The sequence below is a fragment of the Canis aureus genome, chromosome 10 (genome assembly GCF_053574225.1).
Source record: "Canis aureus isolate CA01 chromosome 10, VMU_Caureus_v.1.0, whole genome shotgun sequence".
NCBI lineage: Eukaryota > Metazoa > Chordata > Mammalia > Carnivora > Canidae > Canis > Canis aureus.
The window spans coordinates 63,826,260-63,854,187 of NC_135620.1; the positions used below are offsets into that span (position 1 = coordinate 63,826,260).

At 38.5% G+C, this 27,928-nt stretch overlaps 1 protein-coding gene across 32 annotated transcripts in view; it reads left to right on the top strand.

The window, feature by feature from the left end:
- The window catches only part of LOC144322592 (uncharacterized), a 300,251-nt gene that overhangs the window by 237,804 nt on the left and 34,519 nt on the right, over nt 1-27,928 (top strand). For 28 of the 32 annotated variants that reach the window (XR_013388234.1, XR_013388239.1, XR_013388216.1 and 25 more), the window contains 2 exons: nt 9,901-10,007; nt 15,328-15,596. Coding sequence is in view for 2 of the 32 variants with exons in the window: in XM_077912802.1 (XP_077768928.1) it covers nt 9,901-10,007; nt 15,328-15,364 (144 nt within the window). In the remaining 30 variants the exon portion in view is untranslated. Of the gene's footprint in view, nt 1-9,900; nt 10,008-14,315; nt 15,300-15,327; nt 15,597-27,010; nt 27,121-27,928 lie in introns of those variants that run through there. The other 4 variants (XR_013388221.1, XR_013388223.1, XR_013388217.1 and 1 more) reach the window with 3 other exon arrangements.

The window sequence follows — 27,928 nt, forward strand, 5'->3', positions numbered from 1 at the left end:
TGAAAACTGACAGATGAACAGGGCAGATCCTTCTGAGGAGGAAGAAGCGTGGACGACAGCCTTCTCACACTGCGTCAACTACCTGGTACTCACCATTATGCCTCAGATCATCTTGGGAGGATCGACCTCCACCCTTCTTGTTACATTGACAGGTTCACCAACCAACTGTAGAGGGAATTTCTTGCAAACGAAAGTACTCTCTCTTAAAATATGTTCCCCTTTCCATCTTCTTACTCAAGTTCCTTTGTCTGGATTAGTTGCATCACCTTTGTTTTTTAGGTACATTATTAGCTTTGGTGTCATTTATTCTTTTGTTTGTTTTTTAAAGAGCAAGGTGTCTGTTGTCAACTGAATGTTGACAATAAAATGCTCCCTCAACTTCTTTCCAAATCAATAGTTAAAAAAAGAGAGGATCTGGAAGCCCAATCGAGACAAAGTGATTCCAAAGGAGTATTACATTTCTATAAGGACGTGGAGCGCTCTGCCCAGATGAACTGCAGGCCTGCCTGAGGCTGAGCTGAGCAGGACTACAGATAAGATGGCAGAGACGCTGTCAGCAGTGTTTGAGGAACATGCAGAGCAAAGAGGAGCTGGGTGACTGAGCCAATAGCTTGATTTCCAAAAGCTTTAGAACACTTGAGGATGCTTCTGATTTTAAAATAGGTTAGAATAAAAATTTTAAGTAATTGAAAAAGTATGGTGATTCCTGGGAGTTAGCAATCCTCTCTAAGAATACATTATGTTATATCACCTTCATTTCATTTTGCAGATTAAAAACTGGGCCATTTCTAAAATCCTGTAGTCCCAGTAGCAGAATATTTGACCTGGTGCTTTGTAAAATCCTAGAGTGAGGATGAAACAGAGCTCAGTGGTTTTCAATTTGGTGGATGTATAATGGATAGTCCAGAGGAGTTGTTGCAGAGGCTGTCAGGAGGGACATCTCTGAGGAAATGCAGAAGCCATAGCTCCTGGATCTGACTGGGGCCAGCATTTTTATTGTTCAGTGATAGATTATGACTTATTTGTTACAGTTGCTGATGATGCAAGTCTTGAAGGAATAGTAAAGAATATGTTTTGTGCCAACATTAGGTATAAGAAAATCTCAACAAACAAGAAGGATGTCATTTAACTTCATAATGGAAGGTCCAATGCTTGAATAGAAGTATGGCTTATTGTGAAACTGCACACTTTCTGAAATGGATGGTTTGGGTCAATGCAGTCAGCGTGAAAACCTCCGGATTCTTCTGCCCTTGCCCAAAAGTTTCCCGGAAAATGTTCAGGCTCAGTTCAGCCCCCCAGAGAGGTGGTCAAGCATTCTTTTGGATCCCCCACGCTTTTTTAAGTTACTCTAAAATAACTAATGATTATATTCTATGTTTATATAATGCCACTATATGATTTTACATATGCACAGATTCTAGCATATAGTGAGTGCTCAAAAAACATTCATGGATTGAGATTCTGAGTTGTTTAAATTCTGTTGCTCTGCTCTCTTGTATACCCTTTGCTGCCTTCATCATTTGTTCTTCTGCCCGGGGACATTTCTTCTTTGTATCTCCATTTACAGAAGTCTGTCAATGTCCCGATAAAATATTACTGACAATTAATATCCTAAGTCAAATTTCTGATATTAATTTTTTATACCAAGTATTCTTAAAGTCCTTTGGCAAGGTTAGACTTGTCACCGATTAATGTTCCTCAAACCTATAAATATAATGCTAGTGTCCTATGTATTAGAGATCAAAAGCTCAGGTGTACTGACATTCCTTGACAAGACCAGTGGCTGAATTCTTTAAAAAACATGCCAGCCAAAACCAAATATACCAAAAGCAATTTTCCAATGGAGTAAGGACGTGGATAGCGATTTAGGATATTTCAGCTACTCAAGAGGTATATCACTATTTCTATAGTTACTGAAAGTTGGACTCATTTAATAAGTATATAGGGTGGGAGGTGGGGTGAGCAGAAAAAGAGTTGGAGGTGACAAATCAGCTTCCTTGATACTGCCACAGGGGTGATGGCTGTGGGTCATATCTCATCCTAGGAGTTTCTTTCTATGCTTAATTAAAAATCGTTAACACTGAAGTATGTACCACATGCTCTTGTATAGCTGTGTAATCAAAAGTAGTTAATATAGAGAAAGGAAACTGCATTGCAGGAAAATGTGCAAACAGCACGAATTTGTCTCACTTGATAGGTAACGGAGAAACTATGGAACATGGCTATTCATGGGCAATTAGGGCCCCAGGTACTATGGTGCCCATTTCTTATAGTACTTGTCACTTGTTACATTACAGTATTATTTCATTAAAAGGCCTAAATAAAATTATGTGGTATACCAAATATGTAAAACAAATGTATGTAGAACCAGAAGTGTGCACATAAGCTTTTATGAAAATGTTGTAGATCCATGAAATTTTTTTTTAATTTATCCTTGAGGCTTGAGGTATAATATGTGTATAGTTAAGTGAACATCATACATTTTCAGTCTCAATTTAGAACATTCTTTTCTGGTGTCCTTATAAACCAGCAGTGTGAATGGAAACCTAGTTTTGACACCCAAGCTATTTCTCTTCAGATTACTTTTTACCAATTAGGAGCAAAGAAGTTTTTTGCTAGACTATGTGTCTTGAGTTAGTTTAGAAAATATGTGCATCAAATATTTCCTACCTCCCTACCGTGATGGGTGCTGAGAACCTGGTGGGAAAGGAGAGACATGTAAAGCAGTTATCAGAATATGGTGTGGTTAGTGGTTTCTTAAAGGTATGTGTGGAATCTCAGAGGAGTGCAGATTTGGGGAGTGGATTTCTCACAGAGGGTTTCCTGAAAGAAGTAGCGACTAGGTTGAGTCTTGAAGCTGGTTTATCATTTTCAGAATTTAAATGAAATGTCAAGCTGTAGAAGGATTTTTCCAAACTTTCTAGTCTTTCTGTAAGGTAGAAGCAAAGAGCTAAAATTTACTTCGGTGGCTAAGTTGGATCATCCCCTCTTGCTCTCTATCTGTCAACTCTACTTTTCATTAGAAATAAATGTGAAAATTTGAAAATAAATCTCGAAGTGTCTTGAGCTGGTTGCTAAGCTCAGTTATTGAAAAAGGATAAGTCAAGATCTTCTCATATGAAGTACTGAGCAAATAAATGAAAGGGAAACAAAACTTTTTAATGTGCGGTGGTAGTAAATCTCTCTTGGTAGGGGGAACTCTATTTTTCTTTTTCTTTTTCTTTGTCCTTCAGAGGAGTTTAAGTGGGAGTGGAAGATTCCATGACGGGGTATTTGGAAGGCCTCATATATAGCCATATAGCTAAGTCACCACTGACAGTACAAAGGAATTCTGGGGAGGTAGATGGGGCTCAGATGGGAAAGGAATATCAGGTGAGTCATTAATATCTATACATTACAATACTACAGTCAAAGCTTGGCTTAAAGCACTAAATGTGTGTTACTCCCACCTTATGTTGGCACAGTATTGGAAAGGACTGGGCAATGTGGGTAGAGAAATGTGGTAGAAAAATAAAGGGATGTTAGTCCAAGTTTTAATTCATCACTTGTTAAAAGCATGACCTTTCATTGCCTATTAAACCCTTAGGACTCACTGTTCTCATCAGTGGCATGTTGGGGGGCAAGGGGACAGGTTTGTAATAGATTATCTCTAAAAGCCTATGTAATTTGAAATTTTTTGACTGAATTTTTAACACAAGTTGTTTCCCCTGCCCCAAAGGCTCTTCTTCTCCAGATTATAGTATGTCCCATTCTCTCACTTCCACCAAATCTCTACTCAGTGAGGCCTTCTTTAACCACTCTGTAGAGAATGACAATTTTGTAGAACTCTCTTTCCTATCGCTTTCATTTTTCTCCACACTCCTCAGGACCAGCTGACATAATACTAGTAATTTGTTGCCCTCATCAGAATGGAAGCCCCAGGAGGGCAGGGTCTTGGTTCATTGGTTTTTCCTCGGTGCCTAGAATTAAGCCAAGTGCATAGTAAACTTGTGTGTCTTTCCTCCAGCATCTGCTTATTCTCACCCCAACATGTTTAAGGTTTCTTTAGACTCATGCCAGCTTGAAACCAATCTGCTTTCCTTCTTTTGGGACCTTACCTCTACTTGTAGAAAGCCCACAGTCTCTTTTTATACTATAGAACATAGGTTTAGAACCTCTGATCTAGTGGAACAGGAAGGTCTGAGCCACAGTGGTAGCCATAAGATTAATGACATATATTGAAAGAAGGGAAGAGGTAAAAAAAAAAAAAAAAAAAAAAAAAAAGGAAAAAAAAGAAAAAGTATGTATTTTTTATAGAGAACCTCAGAAATAGACATGAATTAAGCTTATTAATTTGTTATTGATAATAAATTTTAGTTTAAAAGAGGGCTAATGACTTATATTTAGTTTGGCCCCGTGGCTCGGTAGCTTCCATGTAAAAAATCTGTTAGGAACTTAAAAGGGGTTTTAAGAAATCTACTGTTAAGAATTATGTTAGGGATGCTGGATGGCTCAGTCAGTTGAGTGTCTGACTCTTGATTTCTGCTCAGGTCATGATCTCAGGGTTGTGAGATTGAGCCTTGCTTTGGGCTCAGTGCTGAGCATGGAGGCTGCCTAAAATAATCTCTCTCCCTCTGCCCCCACCTCTGTTCTCTTTCTCTCTTCCTCTAAAAAAAAAAGGCAAAACAAAACAAAAACCAGTTTATGTTAATAATATGGTACATACTTATTCTTTGTTAAATCCTTTGGAACGATTCATCAAATTTTATCTTGATCTTGTACAGGAATTTAATACGCACAGATTAAAATTGTATCCAGAGTCAATAACAATTACTACTGGTTCACTTCTTGTAATATGACCCTAGTCTGCCCTCAGACACATAATTATTGGGAATCACTGGCCTCTTAGTTTCTATTTCAGGCTGATTATATGTGTTGGTTTTTTCTCCCATAAAATTCTTAAATACGCTGCACCCTGATCAGATGGGTCATAATTGGCCATTGGGCACTTATATTATAAAACACAAATGGCAAGATCTATGAAGAGATATGGTTCATGGGTGAAAGAGAGGGGAGAGTAGACATCTGGTAAGTCTATTCATTGAACAAATACTTATTGAGCATCCCCTATGAGCCAGTACTGCATAGGTACTAAGCATATAAAGATAATTAAGGCACACTTCCTGCCCATGAGGGAATTGATGTTGGCAGAAATGAAGAAGAAAGCAGAGGGCATTGGGTGGATAAAAAGATTAAAGCTCAAGACTTGGGCTTGTCAAGTTTGAGTTGAGAGTGATATATCCAAATGGTCTTTACTACGCTTTTGAAATGAATAAAAAGTCTAAGTTCTGTGAGGAAAAAGCAATGAGTAAAATGGAAGCCCAGCATGACATGGATGTGAAATCTGTTTTGTATTGGGAAGTATACATTTGATACTTCATGGATGGAAGAAGGTTTTGTTTTGTTTTGTTTTGTTTTCCTAATTTAAGTTAGGACTTCTTGCCAAGTTTCTGCTTAGGAATTCTGAACTGAACTTCAAATGTTTAGGGGCTTCTGTTTTAAACACATTTGGAGTTGTGGCTTCTTGTTCAAGGAAGAAAACCCCTTCAAGTACATCAAAGAGCTGCAAAAAAAGACACAGTGTGTTGACAATTTGTGTAAGGGCATCAAAACCAGAAAAATTTCTCTGCTGTACACACAAATTTCAAAGTTAGGGGGAAGGTTTCTGGTGAGAGGCTTCTGTTGCTATATTAAACCCCAAATACTTGGGAAATAATTTAACACATTCACTGTACCAAAAGTGTGACCTGGCTCACCCAGCAATTTCAAACCAAGGTCTAGAAGATGTTTTCTCTGGTGGGTGACCTTTAAATAAATTGTAAGGCTTCTCACTACTGTACCCAGGTGAGAAGTCAGGGAAAAGAAGCAGGGGGAGAAATCTTCCCAGAACATCAGAAACCATTTGACCCAGAGCCTTGGGGAAACTGCTTAAAAATTCAATTTAAATCACAGTGGCCAGGATCTAGTGAGGGGATAATGGAAGAAGATTGCTTGTGCTGATTCAGGACTCATTTCACTCCTTAATCCTATTGAGGACTTGGTAAAAGCAGGTACAGAATAAAACCTACACCTGCAAGGGGCAAGCCCACTATTAAATTTTTGGCAAAAGAGCATGGGCATCACACCCACACTGATATGGTCTAGAATCCCAGCTCCATCACTTACTATCTGGGTAAGCTCAGGCAGGGTTCCCTAACTTCTGCAATTCTCTGTTTTCTCATTTGGAAAGTGGAACCAGTAACACCAGCCGCAACAGATTGTTGCTGAATAAATGGATGTTGGACATAAAGTGCCTAGCAGACTACTCGATACTTAAAAGGAACTAAAAAAATGTTCCCCCCTCCTCCTCTTTGCCTTTCTGTTTTCTTTCCCTTGAGAGGATAAAATCATTTTAGGACTAGTGTAGGTTAAAGTGAGGATTTCAAGTTAAGAAATCAAGGAGGTAATTATTTGTATCCCAGTTCCAGCTCTGCCACAACTCTCATTATATGACCTGAGGCAAATCACTGAACCTCTCTCACTTCTGTTTCCTCACCTACAAATTGAGGATGGGTTTGCAGTTTATAAATATTTATAAATTGGAATAAAAGACTTCAGTTCTTACATAGGAAAATGCCTTAACAAAATGGTCAACAGGGTGCCTTTGAGTTAAGGTTCGTAAGTTGCCACCTGGACTCCAAAACTAACTTGTCATCTGACTTTGGTCTAGTTACCCAAGATCATTGTGTCTCAGTTTTCTTATCTGTTGAACAGAAATAACAGTAATAGTAGCTTATACCCTATAGATGTGAAGAGTAAATGAAATAATGTAGATAGAATATTTAGTGTATGCCTGGCACAGAGTAAATGCTCAATGCATATCTTTATTTTTCTCAGGCAACTTTGTTGGAAACCTCTTTGCTTGTGATCAGAGAAGAACAATTGAATTAGCAGAGAAATCCACAAGTGTTATTTTGAGCTACTCTGGCCTACAGACCCTGAATAGACCTTTCAGATTTCTGTTCCATAGTGGAGTGTAGACTACTGGTTGTCCCAGTGTTTGGGAATCATTTTGGGAACCATAAGAACTTGCAATATTCCTGGAACTGCTCACTCCTCTGAGCCCCTCTCTATGGAATTTGACCTTTCCCTGGAAGAAAAGGGCCTCCAATCACAACCTGATGGAATAGTGTTGGGATTGATCTAGTTTGCAGTAGTTTGTCTATAGCTTAAGAAGCCTGCCCTACAATAATCACCAAGACCTTCAAGCACTGAAAGTATAGAGGACCACAATTTGATTTTGTTGTTGGGGAATCAGAGTCTGATACACCGTTGTTCTGATTCTCTTGCTCAAGTACACTTAACACGGGTTCAAACCTGAATTAGGCAGTAAGAGTTGCTAGCCATATTCCCTTTTGCAGCCTCACAGAGGGGAGAGGTGATGTCTTCTCGGTTGCTGTGAATGATTAATCCAATTCATTGCAGTGTCTAAGAACTCTATAAAGGAGTTCCAAGGAAGGAAATGCCTATGGCAATCAGCAATGCAACCAGAGAAAAAAGGGCATGATCAGGGCCAGACTGAGATCTTCGGAAGACTTTAGGTGCTAAAAAATTAGTGTCCCACCTCCACCCCCATTGCTGTTCTCCACATTACATGCAATTGAAAACAAAGGTAAGTTACAAAGTAAGTGTAACCAAATCCCATGAAGTTATGATTTTTCCATGATGATTTAAAAATATGTCTACACATATATTAAAAAAAAAAATCCCTGCCTTTCTGGTGCTCAGAGCACAAGTTTGCCATAGATAATTAAGCCTGGGCTGATTATCCTAGTGATCCTGACCTAGGGATCACCATACAGAGAGAGTATCTGAGATATCTGGGAACTGCCCCACTGATAAAAGAATTTAATGAAGTGAATGGATCATTTGTTAAGTGTTTGCTTTTCCCAGTGGAAAGGTAGAGCTGACATAGGAGTGATGTCTGCCTAGGAGTACAAGTCCTCAGCAGTAATAGCACACATACAGTGTTGGAGTAAGTGCACATTCATTCAGAACTCTGGACTCAAATTAACCTCTTAGCTGGTTTCCTTTACTCCAGTCTTATTTACTGCCAATACATTCTCGATATTGTTGCCAGAGTGATCCCTTTAAAAAATGTGATCATGATAGTCCTCTGTAACACTTTATATAAAACCTCACCATTGCCTGCAGAATAAAGGTAAACTCCTTTGCACCTTAAGGTTCTTTACAACGCACTTTCTTCCTTCCTACTGACTTTCATCCCTCTTCATTACTCTAACCAACCCTTGCTTCAGCTGGGCACAGAAACACTCTTTCCAGCCCCTACGTGTTTCCACCACTGCTCCTTCTGCTCCACTTTCAACTACCTGGTAAACTACCAGTTGTGTCTCAGAATCTGGCTTCCCAGAGTCTTTAGGCAGATTCTGTTTCTCTCTTCTGTGTCCCCCACACTGTTGGTTCAGTCTCTCTGGTCACAATTCTGCTATGACCTTTCAGACCTGGTGGTTTACATGTCTGCATCCTCTTTGCAACTGTAAGCTCCTTGTGGGTAGGGATTAGACTTTGTTCATTTGGCTATCTTCATTGCCTTGTTCAGTTCCCAGCACACGGTAGATGCAAAATATTATTTACTGAATAAACATAATCACTCATAAATTGACAATAATACAATGATACCTACCTCCATGGAGGCAAAGATCATATAGCTGGCACTCTGTTAGTTGAATAAATGAGCGAGTGAGTGAAAACCTCCTCTGAGCTATTGTGAAAATCAAAATGAAAACTATGGAGGCTTTATGAACTACGAATGGCTGGGTTTGAGGAACTATTACTGCAATTGCAATGAACACAGTCCCCTGGCTTTCATAGCAGGGTGGCCATGTGCAGAGGGCCTTAGGAGGCAGCTTTCAGCTGCCTGACTGTCACCCCAGGTAAGGAAAAGGCAGCGTTCCATCGACTGGACGTGTAATGGGGTGAAAGTGAACCTGCTGCTATACCTTTCACAGCTTGTGAAGGCTGTAATGAAAAGATCTGAGAGACTCTTTCTCCCTGGTCCTGGAAGAAGAGTGTCATAAATGTCCAATTTACCACTGATTGCCACATTGGCCCAGGGACTCCCCATTGAAACATAGCTAACCAGAAGTTCTCATGTTGAGAAAATAACTTAACCTCTTTTGTCACCCTAATTGAGTAGCAAATTTGAATAACTGCCATTAATCGAACAACTTGTCTGTGTCATGTGTTGTGCTAGCATCTCATTCGATATCCACACAATCCTATAAGTGGGTGCATTGTCACCATTTTGGGAACACAAATCTCAGTTGGATTAAGTGTTTTTCCAAAATCATTCTGGGTATCCTTCAGCTTTCATTATCAAACATGTCCAATGACTCAGTGTCTTGGAACAACAAGACTTTAATTTTTAATCATATTACATGTCCAGTACAGTGCCTGATGTCAGCTCTGGCTCATGCTCTATGTGTCGTCTTTATCCCAGAACCCAGACTGAAAAACTGTCTATATCTGTGTACGTTATTCTCATGAGAGAGAGAAAAGAACAATGGCCAACCTTCCAAAGGCTCTTAAAGCTCTTCTGGATTGTGGCATGATACATTACTTCAACTCATATTCCATTGGCCAAAGCAAGTTGTTCGGACAAGCTTGAAGTTAAGCTTGAAACTTGAAGTGAAGGGGATCAGAGTAAGTGTTTCTCCCATAGAGAGGCCTCTCAAGTCCCATGGCAATGAGTAGGGATGAATAATTGGGAAGAAGTAATTAGGGGCAATAGTAAGTGACAGAGTTGAGATTAAAAGTCCAGTTCTTCTTAATCTGAAATCCAGGTTCTTTCCACTTTACCAGGTGGTCTACTACTGGAACCATGCTGGAGGTTTACTAACTTTGGTGATGAGAACTCTGAGTAAAATTCCAAGGCTTTTGGATTCCTGGAAGTGCAAAAGAAGGAAGAAGTAAGGACCCTATCTTGTCACTTAACAGAACAAGATTACAAGTGTGTGTCAAGAAAGTCTTGCTCTGTTGTCTGTCAGTGTAATTGACATGAAAAACCTACTCTCTCTCTCTCTCTCTCTCTCTCTCTCTCTTTCTCTCTGCAGCCCTTATTGCTCTAGTAAATCTCCTACTGTACCTCCCATTACCCCTTGCTTAAAGCACCGATTATTCCTTTATTAGAGCTCAGCCACAAGTAGGCCATGAATTTTTATGGCTTTTCCAGATCTCATAAGGCAATGAGAAGCATCCATTTAAACACAGTCACTAAACTATCCCACAGGTTTATGACCTGATATAGCATTTCACCACCATTTAAAAGAAGCCGCACCCATTCACCCCATCTTTGAACATTTAGCTTCCTTCTTGAAAAGAAAGAAAATTTCAATTTCCTACTCTCAACACCCCTAGTGGTTACCTTGGGATTTGGCCAGGTTGCAATAGGACCATTGACTAAAATCTGAATGTCCTACCTTTGGAAATCACTTCTACCTAGGGAATGAAAGTTCTTTCAGCCTCCACTAGCTCTGTTGAGATGTTTATTCTGTTTAATTTATGTGTGCTTTTATTTAGCAATTTATTTATTACACATTAATTTCATAACTGCTATCTGTCAGACACTGTGCTGGATATGACGATGTGTGGGCCACTCAATTTCTAGTCATTTTGCTGTGGGCCATTCTTCTATAAGGAAACCAGGAAAGAGAAAAGAAACTACTGTTTCTTGAGGGACTTCAAGGCAATCCATGTACACGGTCTCATTTGACTATTTCCGTATCCTTTGCCATCTCACCTTGGACATGGCATAGCTGTCCAAAAGGCAAAAACATTTGCCTTTGAGTTTTGTTTGGAACCTCAAGAATATGATTGAGCATCATTGGGTGTGTGAATCTGAACACAGAGCTTAGTTTAATGAAGAAAGAAACATGGTCCTCAAAGCAGTTCAATTTCTGACAATAACCACTGTATTTGCTATTAACAAACTTCTAAGAACATCCTGACTCTTAGCTTCCACATAATGAGATTCTTTTCCCCTGAGCTTTTTACCAATAGATTGTAGACCTGCATGTCTACAGTCACTGGACATTCTGGATTTTCACAGGTACTTTTAAACTCAACAGGTCTCAAACTAAATTCACTATCTCCCACATCCACCTACTCTAAATTTGCTCATCTTCTTTTCTTTCCAACTGGTCAGAGGGCAAATCATTTACTCAGTCACCTGCTCTTGCAACCTGGAAGATAGCCTTTACTCCTCCTTGGCCTTTACCTGCTCTATCCAGTCAGTCATTGAGTCCTACTTTTTTTGCATTCTTGTTTTATTTCAAATAAGTAGCGTCCACTCCATTGCTACTAAGTCTGCCATTTCTTACCAAGATTCCTACAACACGACCTCCAACTGGTCTTCTTGCCTCCGGTCCTGTTCTGTTCTAGCCAATCTTAATAGATATTTCCAGAGTGACCTTTCTACACCAAAATCTGACCATGTCACTCTCCATTGTAAAGCCTTCATTGGTTCTTCAGAATGTTCGACGGAAAGGCCTTTCTTCTCACTACAGAATCATAAAATCCTTCATTAGCAGTCTTCTCATCTCCCACTTCTGTGAGTAAACTTCCCATTCCTCAAAATGCACATTTCAAACCATTCATGTCAATAGGCATGCCTGATTCCTGAAATCAGGATCCTTTTTTAAAAATTCTCACATTTATTTCCTCTGTCCTCCTAGAAAACCCACCCCGAAAGACTTAGTTCAAACCTTCTTTCTGAAGGAAAGTGCTGTATGATGTCTTCAGACAGGACAAATCCCTTCTGCCTTTGGGATTCCATGACAATTTGAACTTCACTTGATTTCCTAGTATTTCATCTCTTCTAAACTGCCAGCCCAGGGGAGCACAGTACCACATCTTATAATACACACCCCGTTTGTACTGCTTACTTAGACTTTCCACATCCTTTGTCTGGTTGATCCTCCAACCCTGTCGAAGGGGTCACTGTTTTCCCATTTTACAGATGACAATCAGGTTTATTTAATGTTCAAGGTTGTGCAGTTAGTAAATGGAAGGCCCAGCCAAGTGTCCCCTCTGCTACATGCTATATGCTAGTAAACTTCTTTACTGTTTGTGACAATAGCAGCAGCTTCTCTCATGTAGACAGGAAGGGCTTAGCAGGGGCATCTCGATGGAAAAGAGGCCAAGCTGAGTTATCTTCAAGCTGCATTTGCGAATACAACCTCTGTTGTATTTGGATTGTGTTATACATCACTGAAAATTGTGATGTTTTCTGAAGCCATTTTTATTTCATACATTGTATAATATTGAGAAAATATGAGTTATCTGTATTAAAAAACACTATCATCATTGTACTCTTTTATTTTTGGAAGTGTTCTTTGGCTACTGCGTGAGATTGTGGGGAGGGGCTTTGGCCTCTCTTTAGTGAGGCTGCTATCATCCTTAGTACATTGCCAAGCATAGACTAGAAGCTCAGCCTAAATCCCCTAAGTGTAGCCCCAGAAGAAATGCTTTCACGAGGTACATGCTTAGGGTTCTGGCCTCAGGCTGACTGCAGGTGGATAGAAGATGTGTCCACATAAACATTTCTGCATCTGAGCAACAAAACTGCTGCCAGTCTTATCTACTGTGCTAATCAAATACCCCTGAATAAAGACACCTATGTGGCAAATTCCTTCTGGATTTTTGAACTAAGGAATTGATTCTCTTAAAGATGTACTGAACTTCTTTTTATCACAATAGTGATAAATAAATAGTGAATAACAATAGTTACAGAAACTGGTAGAGCCCGAACCTACTGAATCAGTTATTTGGGAGCATAACAAATAAACTTGATTCCTCAATCCCATCCTCAGCAATTCTGATCGAGAGACCTGGAGTGGGCTAAGGAATCCGGTCAGTGCAGATTCCCAGCTCTCTGCAGTGCACTAATGAAGCCACTGTTCAGGGCACGGGCCCCCAACAATTTCAGCCTGAGGTGTGTGCTCCCACAGCTGTCAGTGCTGGGCTGAGGAGGCTCCCTCCTGGTCTCTGGCTATAAAGAGTTCCACTTGGTACAGAAGGCAATGTATGCACCTCAGAACCTTGGGAGCTTTTCCTCTCTGGCCTGAGGGCACTACTCCGTCTGGTGAAAGGTGAGCCCCAGGACTGAAGGAGGTCTCCACCAATTGGCATCTGTGTCTGCAGACATGGAAATGGGGCATCTAGGTCCATAGGGAAGCATCATCTCAGTTTCCAAGGAGGCACTCAAGGGTCAGCAGAGCACTGATGGGGAGCCTGAATTTCTCAGAAGTAGACTTGCCCAAGGTCATTGAGAGTTAGTGGCAGAGCCCAAATAGGAATCTGAGTCACTTAACTCTTAGACCAGTGCCTGTACCACCACAGCCTGCAGCTGCCATGGCCATTGGAAGGCGGTTCCTGCCCTAGCTCCAGCTCTTGTAGGAAGAGACACAAAACATGGGATTAGAGTGACTGCTGCATATTAAAAAAATCAGCCCTTTGTCTGTTTTTGAACAGATCGACTGCTCATGCTCCCATTATTAGGACAGAAACTTCCCAGGAGACAGACAGGAGGAAAATGAGAAGGATTCAAGGAAGCTCTGCATTGGGGACAATTTTTTTTCTTTTTAAATTTCAAGTTAATGTGAACCTGCTTATTTTTCCTCTGCATCCTTAGTGACTACCAAATGCTATTGATTTATGCCACTTTCTCTAACTGGCATTCTAATGGGTCCACAAGAGGAAAATAAAATATTTAATAAAATAAAATGTGACAAACGAACTCTTTGAGTGAGACAAGCCATATTACTGAGAGTTGCCGATGCAGCAGAAGGTGGAAGGAGGTCCCGAGAGCTGGAAAGAGGCCCCAGTGAAGACTGGGTTGGGTTTTGAATATTTTTTAAAATTTTAGATTGGAGAGATTTGACCATATTATACATAATCTGATGTATATATGTATACATTTCATCTCCACTCGCCATCCTTTTGTCGTTCCTCGTTTGCTGCAGTCTGAGCAGGGTTCCCTATTATGTAAATAAGGGAATGAGACAGATGGTGCCACAAAGCAATGAATTCATTTGGGGGGAGGGCTTTAATTATGGATGGGTGGGCCCGGCTGTGTTTTGGGTTCAGCAAACGTCCCAAACGTTATGGGATTGGCAAAACCCCAGATGCAGTTTTCCAGGCACATTTTAAAATCCTGTCATATTTGCAGGGGAATTGAAGTTGGGATTTGTTTTCTGTTCTTTATTAAATTCCTCAAGTTGCTGGCCCCGATTTTTAGCCTCTGAAACTGTGGAGGAATTTGAGCAGTGTTTTAAGGAGCTGGTCTACAATTCTTTCAAGACTAAGGTACTTCGTAGGTACTACTGAGCTTTTGATTGATATTTTAAATTTTTTTGGTTTGTTAAGAAAATTGGGGATCCAGGGTACTAAAAAAAGGAAAATTAAAATTATTTACATACCCAGAAATGACTGCTATTAATTTGTTGATACATTGAATTTTAGTATTTTTAGTACACCTTCTGTACACCATTGAAATCTCACTATACTTGCCATTTTATATCTTGTATTGTTCTTAATAGTACATCATAACCATTTCCCTTTATCACATTTTTCATAATTTTCATGAATATATAATAGTTCATTGAATTTATGAATCACTTGAAAGAATTAAAACCATATATTTTAGTGGGCATTTGTTTCACCCAGAATAATGTAAACTAGATCTGGGTTTTGTTTATGTCCTTGGTCAGAAACAGATGAACAGAATAATCAGAAATGGCTACAGGGACTTTTTTTTTGGGTGCTATTTAAGGTCAGTGTCAATGATAAATTGATTTAAGTCATGTGGCAAGTTCACAGTCAAAGGCAGAAGCTCAAAGAGAGACCTAGGACAGGCTGAGTTGGGAACATAGTATACACAAAGGACTTAGAGCTTTGGATATTATTACATAAAAAGCAGAATGCAAGTTAGGTGAAAATTTAGGGGAACAGAGTAGATCATTAGCATTTGTGAATTTAGTATCCGTGAATTCAGCTATTCACAAGGGACCTTGCAAGGCCAGGATATGGGGTGATTTATCATTTTGCTGCAAGAGCACTTTAAATCACATAGGTTTGTAAAGCTTGCGTTTTGACCAAGCCACTCAGTCTATGAACCTAGCCAACCAGCCAGCTTTTGTGTTTTAATCAGTTTTGTGGCTTTGCACTCCTTGACGAGGACTTAGCAATTCTCATAATGTGATAAATTGTATTTCTTTGTGAAAAAACTAGACAAGAGAAGAACATCAACTGTACGAGCTGGTGCTGAAAGGGAAGAGAAAATAAGAAGCCTTAGAGAGTGATAGTCCCTTGCCAGGAAGCTGAACCCTTGGATTCATTAAGGAAAGGAATGTCACACTTGGCAGTGCTCTGGCTCCATGACATCAACGAGTCCACCATACGCTCTGCACAGCATTAAGCAGAAGATATTTGTGATTCCACTTCAGGCAACACACTACTCTGTGCAAATACTGCTCATTAAGTAAATTATCAAAGTGTAACTTAAATGTTTCAGTTTTTCTTTCTTTTTTTTTTTTTTTCTGGGAGAATTTAGGGTGATATTTGTGAATGTCCTGATTTACCAAGACCTTAGATGCAGCAAGGATTTATTTTCACAAAACCTCTTTTAGTGAGAAGTTGCAGTGAGTCCATCTCAACTCTGACAAATTCTGAGTTCTCAGTAAATTCCAGAGAAGTGAGGTAGGATGAGAATAACCTGCTGAGGACAGAGCAATGAACTTAATAGGCAAAATGTAACTGGTGTGGACCAGTAACTCACATCTCCAATGAGCCCAAAGAAAGCAAGCTGTCTGTACTCAAGCACTGAGTCTACCATTACCAGTCTATCATTATGACTGATGAGGATGACCCAAAGACCGCTGTAAACCAAACATGCAAATTCGCTTTGGTCTTGGATTGGAGATCCACAGAGAAGCTGGGCCCAAAGGAAATCACTCTGTCAATTTTAAAAAGCAATACAAATGGAAACTATTGCAGACAGAATCAATATACATAGCCCTGACCGGTCACAGGCAAAACTGTGGAGGAGACAAAGTTGGCTTCTGAAGTCCTCCCACAGAGACAGAGTCCATTGTACAAACATTGATATCCTATCTGTTCATTACATCTTACGCTACCTTGTTCACTTCACCTGCCTGAGCCTCAGTTTCCTAATCTGCAAATTAGGGGCAGCACAAGCTCTCTAACAAACCAGTGCTTCACGTTTTCTATCTGTGCCTCCCCAGTACCAGAGGACAAGGTGTTTGTTCCTTTGGAAGGACCAGAAAGTTAACTGCAAAGCAGCTTAAAGCAAGCACTCACTTTTGTTGTTTTGTATGACAAACACACTCACAAGAACGTGCACTGTCTGGCCTTAGCATGCTCTCCAACGTGGTCCACCACCTCTCCTTTACCCTGAGTGCTTCTTTCCATTTCTTAAATATGTCCTATCCCCTACCTGCTTCAAGGCCTTGGCTCAAGCCATCCTATCTGCACCCACCTCCCTAACACTTCTACTCCCTGCCTTTCACATACTTAACTCTTCTCATCCTTCAGATAATGCTTCACTTACCTTTGTTCTAGATTTTGTAAGAATTGTGATGCTTTCCCTCCAGGATCAGTGGGGACTATACTAGAAAACACCTACAACCAATATGACTAAGAAGGAAAGGGTGTTTCAGGAGATTCCTCTTATGCCCCTGTTGAATCATTACCATATTTAAATCACAGACCTCCCTCAATCTGTTTCACTAAAAAGAGGCTAGATCTTTAGAGTAGATTCATTTCAGCCAATAAGCACACAAGGATGGTGCCTACTGAAAAGAAATTTTTCTTCAGGTAGAGTTGACAAACGGGCCACTTCCCCTTAGATTCCAATTCTATAACTTATGGTTTGGATGGCATATGAGTCATGTTTGTAAAAGGAATGACCTCAGCTGACTTATGGTTTTTTCTCTCTGTATATAAAAGTCAGAAAGCTTAAATCCCTGGAAAATTATACAGATCATTATTCTACAGTGAACCTTGTTTCGTTTTGTGCCTTCTATCACCTTAGAAAGAAAAGGGAAGTGTTTTCACTATAGTGATGGCGGTCTTTGCCATCTACCAACTTTCTCATGAGAGGAATTCTCTAAACAAAAATGAGGGCTCAGATGGGAAGTGAATAAAATAATAGACACGTGTTCACTGAAGACCTTCTTTCCCAATTGTTTTCAGCCTCATTTTATGACAGCCATTCTTTCAGGGATAAAGCTTTTCAATCCATTAAATACATATGTTTTGGGAAAACAAAACAAAACAAAACAAAACAAAACATGTTTTGTTATAGGAGATACTGCATTGTAAGAGTTGTAGGTCTCTAATCGGACTTCCTGGGTTCAAAACTGATGTACAAACTGGTTTTATTTAGCTTTTCTATGACTCCATTTCATCATCTACAAAATAGGATTATAGTAGAACCCATCTTAAAGGACTTTGTAAACCAACGAATTTAGACTAAACCAATGGGTACTGTGCTCGGAATCCCTTGTTTCTTTTTTTTTAAATACTGAACTTTTTTCTTTTTCCTTTTTCCTTTTTTTTTTTTTTAAGATTTTACTTATTCATAAGAGGTAGAGAGAGAGAGAGAGAGAGACAGACAGAAGGAGAGGGAGAAGCAGACTCCTCACAGAGCAGGGAGCCAAATGTGGGACCCTGGGATCACAACCTGAGCAGAAGGCAGACACTTAGCCAACTGAGCCACACAGGTGCCCCTTGAATCCCATGTTTCTTACCAGAGTTTCCAAGAGGTACTGATCAAGACAAATGTCGGGTTCAAGTTTAGGTAGGACCATACAAGAACAAATAATAATAAAAGTAGAATTTTGTGGTGAAAGAGTTGGAAACTCTTGGGAACAAAAAAGATGAAACCCCTTTCTGCCTATTTATCTATCTTTATTCAGTTATTTATACCATAATTTGATCTTTCCTAAGAGCTACTTCTGAGAATGGAAGACAACAATTTTGCTTTTATATAATGCTGTAGGAAACATCTGAATATTCTTTCTAGCTTATTAAAGGAGAATGATAAATTATTTTAATTTTAAAAAATTGGGTATCCTCTTGATCGAATAATATGCAATTATTAAAATATTATGAAGGCATAGCAAAATGAAATTTATATTTTAATGATTAATTCAAAAAAACATTTGTTGGGAATCTTATTTTGTTCTAGGCTCTGCAGATACAGACATGAAATGTAACTCCTGATAGAGCAGTTTATATAAAATACAGGAGGCAGTCAATTAAATAGACACATTCCTGAGGAAAGTGATGACTGTGAGCATTTTAAGGACAGAGTATGATTTGCTAGGCCAATGGGTAGAGGAAGTCAGCTCACAAGAAGGCATGAAGCATGGGAGAACATTGTTGTATTTAGGAAAATATAGTTTGTTGGGCAACAGGGAGAAATATGAGGAAAGACAGGTGAACAGATGAAATCCTAAACGTGAAGATGCCATGCTAAGGAGTGAATTTTTACAGTGGAGGGTCATAAGAAGCCATTGAAGGGTTTTCAGTTAGGAAACTAGGAACTAATGAGTTGCAGAGCTTTTTTTTTTTTTTTTTTTTTTTTTTTTTTTTTTTTAGATTTTATTTATTTATTCATGAGAGACACAGAGAAGCAGAGACATAGGCAGAGGGAGAAGCAGGCTCCCCATGGGGAACCTGATGTGGGACTTGATCCCAGGATCCCAGGATCCCAGGATCATGACCTGAGCCGAAGGCAGACACTCAACCACTGAGCCACCCAGATGCCCTGATCTGCAGTTTTGAAAGCCCAATCTAACAATAGTTTTAAGGAAGAAGAAGAAAGGAGAATAGTGTAGTTATGGAATTCATAAGGTAATTGATGCAGTCCCAACAAGGATGAGCAAAGGTCTCAAGAATCCTATATAATGTAGTGTTTTCTTCTCTTACCTAATGCAGAAAATGTATCCCATTTTTAAAAACATTTTATTTATTTATTCATGAGAGACAGAGAGAGAGAGAGGCAGATGGAGGCAGAGGGAGAAGCAGGCTCCTTGAAGGGAGCCAGATGCGGGACTCTATCCCGGCTGCCAGATCACACCCTGAGCCGAAGGCAGATGCTCAACTACAGAGTCACCCAGGTGTCCCAAAAGCATCCTATTTTTGATAGGCTTATTCTTCAGCTATGCCATTACTCTCATATCAACTCTGCAAAGGAAAGAGGAAAAATAATTATTTAAAAAGTATTCCTTACAAATTAAGCACTGTGCCAGGTGCTTTCACATATTAATAACATTGTGAAGTAGGCGTTATTTCTAACCATTTCTAGCTGAAAAATCCCTGAATCACACTTTTTGTGAATATATTTCCTCCAGCATAAATATTTTCTGAAAGCGGAAACTGCATTGACTTCAGAACTTTGGAATGTCATTAGAATAGCAATAATTCTGCCCAATATTATTCTTATATCCTGCCCTTCATCCTCAAACTATTCATTTGTGGTATTCATCATACGTACCAGTTCTTCCCTCTTTGGGGCATATGTTAGAATTGCACTTCCTAGCTCCTTTTTGCCTGGATGAGTCCATGTTAGCAGTTTTGGTCAGTGAGCTTGAGTGCAGTTGAAACACATCACTTCAAAACTGGATCATTTAATTGGCAATGTGAGATGGTCCAAGATTTCTCTTCTCTTGGCCATGTTACTCTGTTAGCCTGAATCCTGGACTGAGGATGCTGATAATCCCAGAGCAAAGATGTAAGCTTGTACATGGTAGACATGTTGTAATATTGAATAATAAGCCTTTCGTACTTTAATCTAGAGTTTCTCAACCTTGGTACTGGGGAGGGACACTGAGTAATTCTTGATTCTGATATTGAGCAGTAATCCTGACCTCTACTCACTAGATGTCAGTAGCACCCCTCCCCCAGTTGTGACAACCAAAACTGTCCAGACATTGTCAAATGTTCCCTATGGAGAAAATTGCTCCTGGTTGAGAACCACTGTTTTAAGCCACTAAAATTTTTGTTCATTAGTACAGTATAATGTAGCTTAAGACTGGCACATGCCCCAAACTCCTGTTTTCATCTTTTATTCCTTCCCTTGTAATTCTCCAAATATACTTTTGATCTGTAGAACATTGTGTTTTACATCCTCGCTTTTTTTTTACCTTTATAATGTATTTAAAGCTATTTAGCTCAAATGCAATTAAAATTTGTCCTTTAATGGTCCCCACTCAACTTAGTCAAAATGATTTCTAATAATATATGTGTCCCTTGGTAACAGTTGTCATTAAAATAAGTAGGAAATGTTTTTTATTGTATCCCAGTTTAGTTTATTTACAACTCTCAGCTTGCTACCATAAACTGGCTAATTCTAGTTTAATTGGGGATATACATAAGGAAATCACAAAACACCAAGAAAGAAGTCTCCTGTGCTCAAAGAGTTCGGATAAGTAATATGCACTCATAAGAAAATATTCATAATGTACTCTGTGTATTCTTCTATCATACATGTGAAGTTCTTAAAATAGTACCTGGTACATAGTATGTACTTAGTAAATGTTAAACATTAGTATTATAAGCAATACTATTTTTATACCATTTAAAAAATTTCCCTATGCCCTGTACTATGCAATAGATTCTTCAAAAGCGAGAACCATGTCTTACTCACTTTGAATTCCTGGTGCTTGGTACTTTGGTACCAGGCAGATATTCAAAAAATGTTGCATGAATGAGCATGAGTTAAAATCAAAGTGAAAATATGCAATACATTTCACTTGGATTTAGGAGAAACAGAGAGAAAGAACTTTGGACAGACGTATTCAGGGGTATTTTATGATGGTACATTCTTTAAGCCAAAGGTGAAGAATTTAGAAGAAAACTTTGTACTTAGTAGTAATTTTCATACTGGATTATTTTGTTTGTTTCTTTTTGGGGATCAGTAGTACAAGTAATATAGTATGAGGTAATTGAAGTGAGAGTTTGGATCTGAAGACTCACATTGGAGTCAGCCCCACTGCATACGGTCTGTGTAGGAAAACATAATCTTTCAAAGCTTTGGTTCCTACATCTGTAGAATGATAATTATTAATAATATCTGCTCCCCATACATGGAAGTTTTAAGGGATCTTCATGATGCATATACAACATTTAATAAAAGCTCGTTCACATGAATATGTTATTGCTACCAGTTTATAAGTGCTAATAAGAAATCTCTAAAAACCAGGCAAATGTGAGCCTATGAATAGATATGCAAAGATTGATGGAAATGACTAGCATTTCATACCTGAGCAACTAAGGATGAGATAACAAAATGAGATCAACTGTCTTAAAAAATAACAGGAAGCCATAGTCCACTTACTAATTGCAGTTAGTTGGAAGTACCTGGGGTTAGACAACAGGATTGTGATTCACTACAGAATCTAACCGTTGCCTTCCCATTATCAAGAAGGACAGAAGATAAAGGGTTCTAGTCTCCAGTTATGGTTTTATTCCTGCCTGAGGCCATCTTAATTATATGTGCCTTCCATGCCATTTTCTTACCTGATTTGAGGAAAAGATAAAATGGTTTGGGAACATCTCAAATGGTTTATTAGAAAGGAAGGAAGAAATTATACAGCGAGAAAATGAGGAATGAGAAGGGATTGGAGAGAATACCAAAAGGTTGACAGACAGACACTTGAGCCTGAGAGGGGGGAAAAATGAGATGGAGTCATAATCCCTACAGCTAGCTATTCAATATGTAGGAGGTTTTTTTTCCCCCACAAAAAGCAAGCCTCTTACCAAAGTGTTACTTAATACTCCATAGAAAATGAGTGGGATTCATAAGTATGAGTAAGATCAAGGAATTTCAAGAGAAGAGGCAGACTTGGGTGGTTTTGTGTCATCCTGTGGCTTCTTTGGACTTGATGTGGCCAATCAAGATATAGCCTATGGCTCCAGAGGGTTTGACAAACTCTGTCTGAGATACCCCTCAAACCCCTGACCACCTTTTCCTCGTGCTCCCTTGTGTGATGAGAAATAACATGCTCCAATGATGAAAAGCTTGATCTTTGTCTCTAAATATTTGACAGCCTTACATTTAGGATGGAAGAGGCTGGTTTCTAGATGGCTCTAGAGACAGAATATGGGCCAAGGAGAGGTAGGTTTTAGCATAATGTAAAGAAGATCTTTCTAAACTGAAGATGCAGGGAAAATAAAATGACTAGAAGTACTTGAGTAGAAAGTAGATAAATATCCACTTGATGTGGTAAGGAACTGGTGTATAAATCCTTTACAATTCAGCATTCCTGTCACTAGTCCTATCTCCCACCCAGCATAGGCATTTTCTTTATAGCATCCTTAGAAAATGGAGCCCTCTAGCCAATATTTTTTGAGCACTTGTTAAGTGTGCATGCTACTTGCTGTAGTTTGATCTTCTAGAGGTGGCAATTCATTGATTTATAGAACAAATTTCCTACAAAGGGTAGAGGGAATGACTTCCAGAGTGCAGGTGGAAGAACCACATTTAACCAAAAAAATTAAAATGAAAGAATATCCTTCGTTTTGAGAAACTGAGAAAACTTCAAGTTTCAGTACTCAATGTTTCTATTTTGTCTTTTGTTGAAGATACATAAATGCATTGTTTTCTAATGAAGATGTTAATCAACATTTATTTAGCACTTTATAATTCGGGAAGTCTTCACATTGAAAAATTTTCACTAAGACTTCAGAAAAACTATTATTATCCCAGTTCATAGGGAAGGACGCTTAGAAAATAATAGTAAAAGTTGAATTCACATCTATGTGCTGGGACTGCGCTGAAGATTTTACATGCATTATTGGTTAGTCTCATAGTACCTGTACAAAGTGGTTATCATTCTCATTTTATTCCCAGGAAGCAGAGGCTAAATGTAGCAACATAGCCCAAGAGGTGAAGCAGGAGGTCTTAATAAAGTGGGCCCTCACCAGCAGAACAAAGGGTCAAAGAGATCAAAGAATATAAGAAACAAGAGTTCAGGATTTTTTTCAGTACTCAACAAACCTGAGTTTGACACTGTTCCTGGTCTCCGGGAGCTCATGGTCTAGAAGGATCTGGACCACATGTCTGCCTTCTAGGCTGGGAGCCTCAGTAAACCCGCCTGGAACTTCATCTAAAATATCTAGTGTAATGGCCACAGTAACCTCACCAGAAAGTTATGAAGATCATAAGGATTTGCCAAAAGCACATAGTTACTAGGTAGCAAAGCTTGAATTTGTAACAATTCTACTGGAATTCGAAACTTCAAACTCTTCCAGAGTCTCTAAATTTAGCCCAAACTTCACCTCACTGAATTTTATTGTCATACTTGAGTGACTCTCTTTGCCTTCAAAGGCTTTTCCCATACAACTTGAAACCCCAAATTTTCAACAAATAAAGTAACCGTTTTAAAACAACAACAACAACAACAACAACAACAACAACAACAACAATGCACACACATTTCTGGCCACTGTCCATATTCCATCTCACAATTTCTTTTTCTTCACCCACCCTGGACTCCTTTCTCTTTCCCCTCCCTGCAGGGTAGTAGCCCTATGCATCTTTATCTCAAGGTGAGCTTGTCCAGCAGGTTGATTGCTTGCTAGTGTAATGGAGCACCAGAACTAGCATTGATGTGTTGTTCAAGGTGTGCTATTGACTTCTGGGGGGTGCTAGGTCACTTTTCCATGCAAGGTATTTTCATTCTTTTTCTTTTTAAAGAGAATTCATTATATCTCATCTAACCATAATAACAACTCTTCAGATATTATTATCTTCACCAAATAAACTGAAACTTGATGAATAAGAAAGATAATCAGTGGTACACAGAATATAAGTGATAGAGTCAAGATTTAGTCCCAAATTATTAGAACTCAGAGACCATGCTCTGCAGTATGGTTCTCCTGGTCTCCTTGGTTGCAATCCCTTTTCTGTAAAATGGAGTTGGGTCAATCAGCTTCGTTTCATTTCTAGTGGTATTTTCTTTTCAAATAAAATGCTATGAGGAACTTAAATATATAAAAGGAAAAAGCAGTTTTTAGTGTATTTTTTTAGTTACAATATATTATTTACACATATTTGTACAGGCACATATGTTTATTTAATGTATGCTTATTATTTACTATAAAGGCACTAAAAATTCCCACATAAAGAAGTTTTTTCAAAAGATAACAGTTTTTCAACGAATAAGCATATTTTTCTATTGACAATTAGAGAAGATTGAAAGAGAAGTAATAGGATATTTTTATTTCAAGATTGAGTCACGAACATGATCTGATAGCTGCTTACTTTCGTGACTTGGTAAGCATCTCATTTGGGGACGGTTAATAAACTGGCTCCTATCTAGCTGGTTGAAATGTCTTTGGCAGGAAATACTTTTCAAGTATATCTGATAACAATATAAGATGTCTTGGTGATTGCAGTTTAAAAAAAAATCTCAGATGTCTTAGCACACCTCCGTGTGTCATTTTTCAAGAGTGTAAAAATCTACTTTGTTTTTTATTCAGTAGAAATTTGAAGTTTCAGTTTCCTGCTGACACCTTATTTGCAATTATAAGCATGAAAATACCAGAATTCTGAAAAGCTGTTGTATTTTTGTTAGCTACTTAATAAATGGAATCCCTTCACTGACAAACACAATTTTTTCTCCTCTTTTAAAATCTTTGAAATATTTGTACTAGTACCTTGCCTTCAGTTCATCATATAAGTTTCCTGTAAAAAAGGAAATTCTGGAATATACTGCCAATATAACACCAACAATTCTGAAAGTTTGTGGTTTTAAGGCTGCACCTTAATATAATGGATTATTTATGTGGCCTGGTACAACTCTATTTAGAAAGACATTTGAATGTTTCTAAGAAGTTAATACCTAATATTTGACTATACAGTATTATTAAAGCTTCATTAGACAGCTGAACACATAGAGCCATTACTTCTGTGCTTTTCCCAGATACGACTTTCATATCATTTGTACAGTTGTAACTATAATTTCGCCAGTTTAAGGTAAAATATATATTTTTAAATTTCATCTGCATGAACCTAGCATAGAAAAATAAGAAATATATGGAGAGACACACTATTAGTAATGAAGTTCATTAAAGAGTTCACAAACTGACCAGTTTTCACTAACCCACCATGTATCTTGGGTGTTTAAAAATTTCACTTCTTTCTAGACATATCATCAGAAATTGGAAAAGCTCATATGTATTTTTATTTTTATAATAGTTTCCTCCTCTTACATTGAAGTCAGATTTTTTAAAAAGTACGGGGTTTTAATACTTTCCCTCCATAGAATCTGATTCTGTCATGGGAGGCAGTGCATGTTCATGTCACTAACCGGCAATTTGTATCAGATTTGAAAACATTAAACCTGTTTAATGAATATTGAAAAAAGCAAATAGACTTATTTATTGCTTATTGTTTTTTATTTGGATATTACTAAACCGTCAGAGACCATATCACTATGTTGGAGTAAGTGATTCCATAAAACATACTGCAGACATGGGATGATTTTGTGATCATAAACATGGATTCCTCCAGTTTTTCCATCCACCATTGTAGTTTCTTGATTTTGAGTGAGTTCGTGTGAGAGTTGTCAGCACTTGACTTCATTCCTTATATTATTCTCAATTGGTTGACATTACTTGATACGTCAATAAATGCAATATGTCATATCTAATTTATCTTTTAATTCTTTCTTTCTTCTTCCTCTTCCCCTTCGTTCCTTCCTTCTTTCCTCTCTCCCTCCTTTCCCCCTCTACCTTCCTTCTTCTTTCCTTCCTCCCTCTCTCCCTCCCCCCTCTACCTCTATCTTACCTTCTTTTCTCCCTCCCTCCCCTTCCACCTTCCTTCTTCTTTTCTTCCTCCCTCCCTCCCTCTCTCCCTCCCTCTTTTTCCTTCTTTCCTTTCTTTCTTCCTTCCTTCCTTGTCCCCTCCCCCTTTCATCAGTTATTTCTTTCTAGTTTTAAGGGTATTTTTTACACATCCTGAAAAAAAAGAAAATGTTAGACAAAATAACTCTATATTTTTTTTTGCTTTATCAATAGAAAGTCAAACCAGAACCCCCAAGATTTAAAATTAGCACTAAAACTAACTATAATATAATATTTTGACTCTACACATTTGTGTTCCCTTCTTATTGCACTATTGACTATTAATTGAAGATGGGAGCATGTGCCCAGCAGATGTAACAGAGTCCTGCTTGGCATGGGCATTGTGTACATGAGCTGAGGTAGCAACAGGCTTGCTTTTGTTCAAATTTATGAGAGTTGACATATTCAGTCTTGAATTTTTTTTAAAAAGTTCAGTGCCGAGCTGTAACTTTCCTGTCCAGTGGCATGTTTGCCATAAGTTTTTTTTTCTCTCTCTCATTCTCTCTCTGTTGCTCTCTCACGCACACACAAACACATATTCACATACTCCTACCTATTGGAAAGGTGTTGAGATCTGCCTCAAAAGAAATTAAAATGGTTAAACAAGTTTAAAGTTCCAATGACCCACAATATGTTGAAATTTGAGTCTGTGCATTTTTACTTGCAACACTTAAAATATATTTTAAACATTTTTATGCCTTAAAATATATAGATTTGAGCATCTGTACAGAATTCCAGGTCTTCACAAGATAGGATTTGGAATCTGATTGGGATGGGATCCAATCATTTCCAAGTTTCCTTTCAGCCCTTACTCTGTGATGGTTTCTCTGTAATCATATTATTTTCTCTATTTTCTTTCTAGTTTCTAATTATCTCTATTCTCTCTTATCATTAGTTTCTTCTTCACTATCTGCTTTCTATCAGAGAATATACACATTTGAAATGTGGCTGGTGTGACTGAGGAACTTAATACTTTAATTTTCATTAATTTATATTCAAATGGTCACTGTTACTAATATCTATGTGTTGGACAATGCAGATGTGAGCTATGCTTCTGTACATTCATTATATAAAACAATGGAAGAAGAAATTGGAAAGGCCTGTAAACATGTGAAAAGATGCTGAGGCTCAACAGCAACCAAAAATCAGGTATGGTTTTTTTACCCTCTGGACTGACAAGAAACATAAAGATCAGCAATATGTTTTCGTGAGGGTGGAAGAAAATGAGTTCTTTCATACACTGTTGGTGGGAGAATAATGATAGGGTCTTTTTAGAGTCCCTCTGGCGGTATCTGTCACCCATTAAGCCATCCATACCCTTTTCTCTGCAATTCCAATTCTGGGTATCTGACTTCTAGAAATACTGGCACAAAGATGGACAAGAATATTCATCGCAACACCATCTGTATTATTGAAAATTGCAGAAACTACTTACATGCGGGACCACATGGGCGATGGACTACACAACTCCAGTGGGTGCCGTTCACCTATGGCTTTTATGAATGGTGCCTCTGGATGATGATACTCTTTGGAGTCCCTGATATATCTAATAATGTCAAAGGGGTTAAGTACCTTATGGTACATCTCATCTGTAGCCAGTAAAAAGAATGAAGTAGAGATCTATGTTCTGGCAAGGTATAAGTCCTGCTAATGAAAAATATCATTTGTTGAACTGTGTGTACAATTAAATCCCTCATGTTTAACAAAACAACAATGTTAAAAACAATTTTTAAAAAATCCAATATTATGTGTGAGGAATTTCAGTATAAAGTTTAATAAGAGTATAGGCCCTAGAGCCAGACTGTCTAAGATTGAATTGTGTCTCCAACACTTGTTAGCAGTACGTACTTGGGACTAAGCCCACCTGTGCATCAGCTTCCTCATCTGTCAGGTGGGTATAACAACAATGCCTATCTCTGGATTGTTATCATGATTAAATAAATTAATACATGAAAAG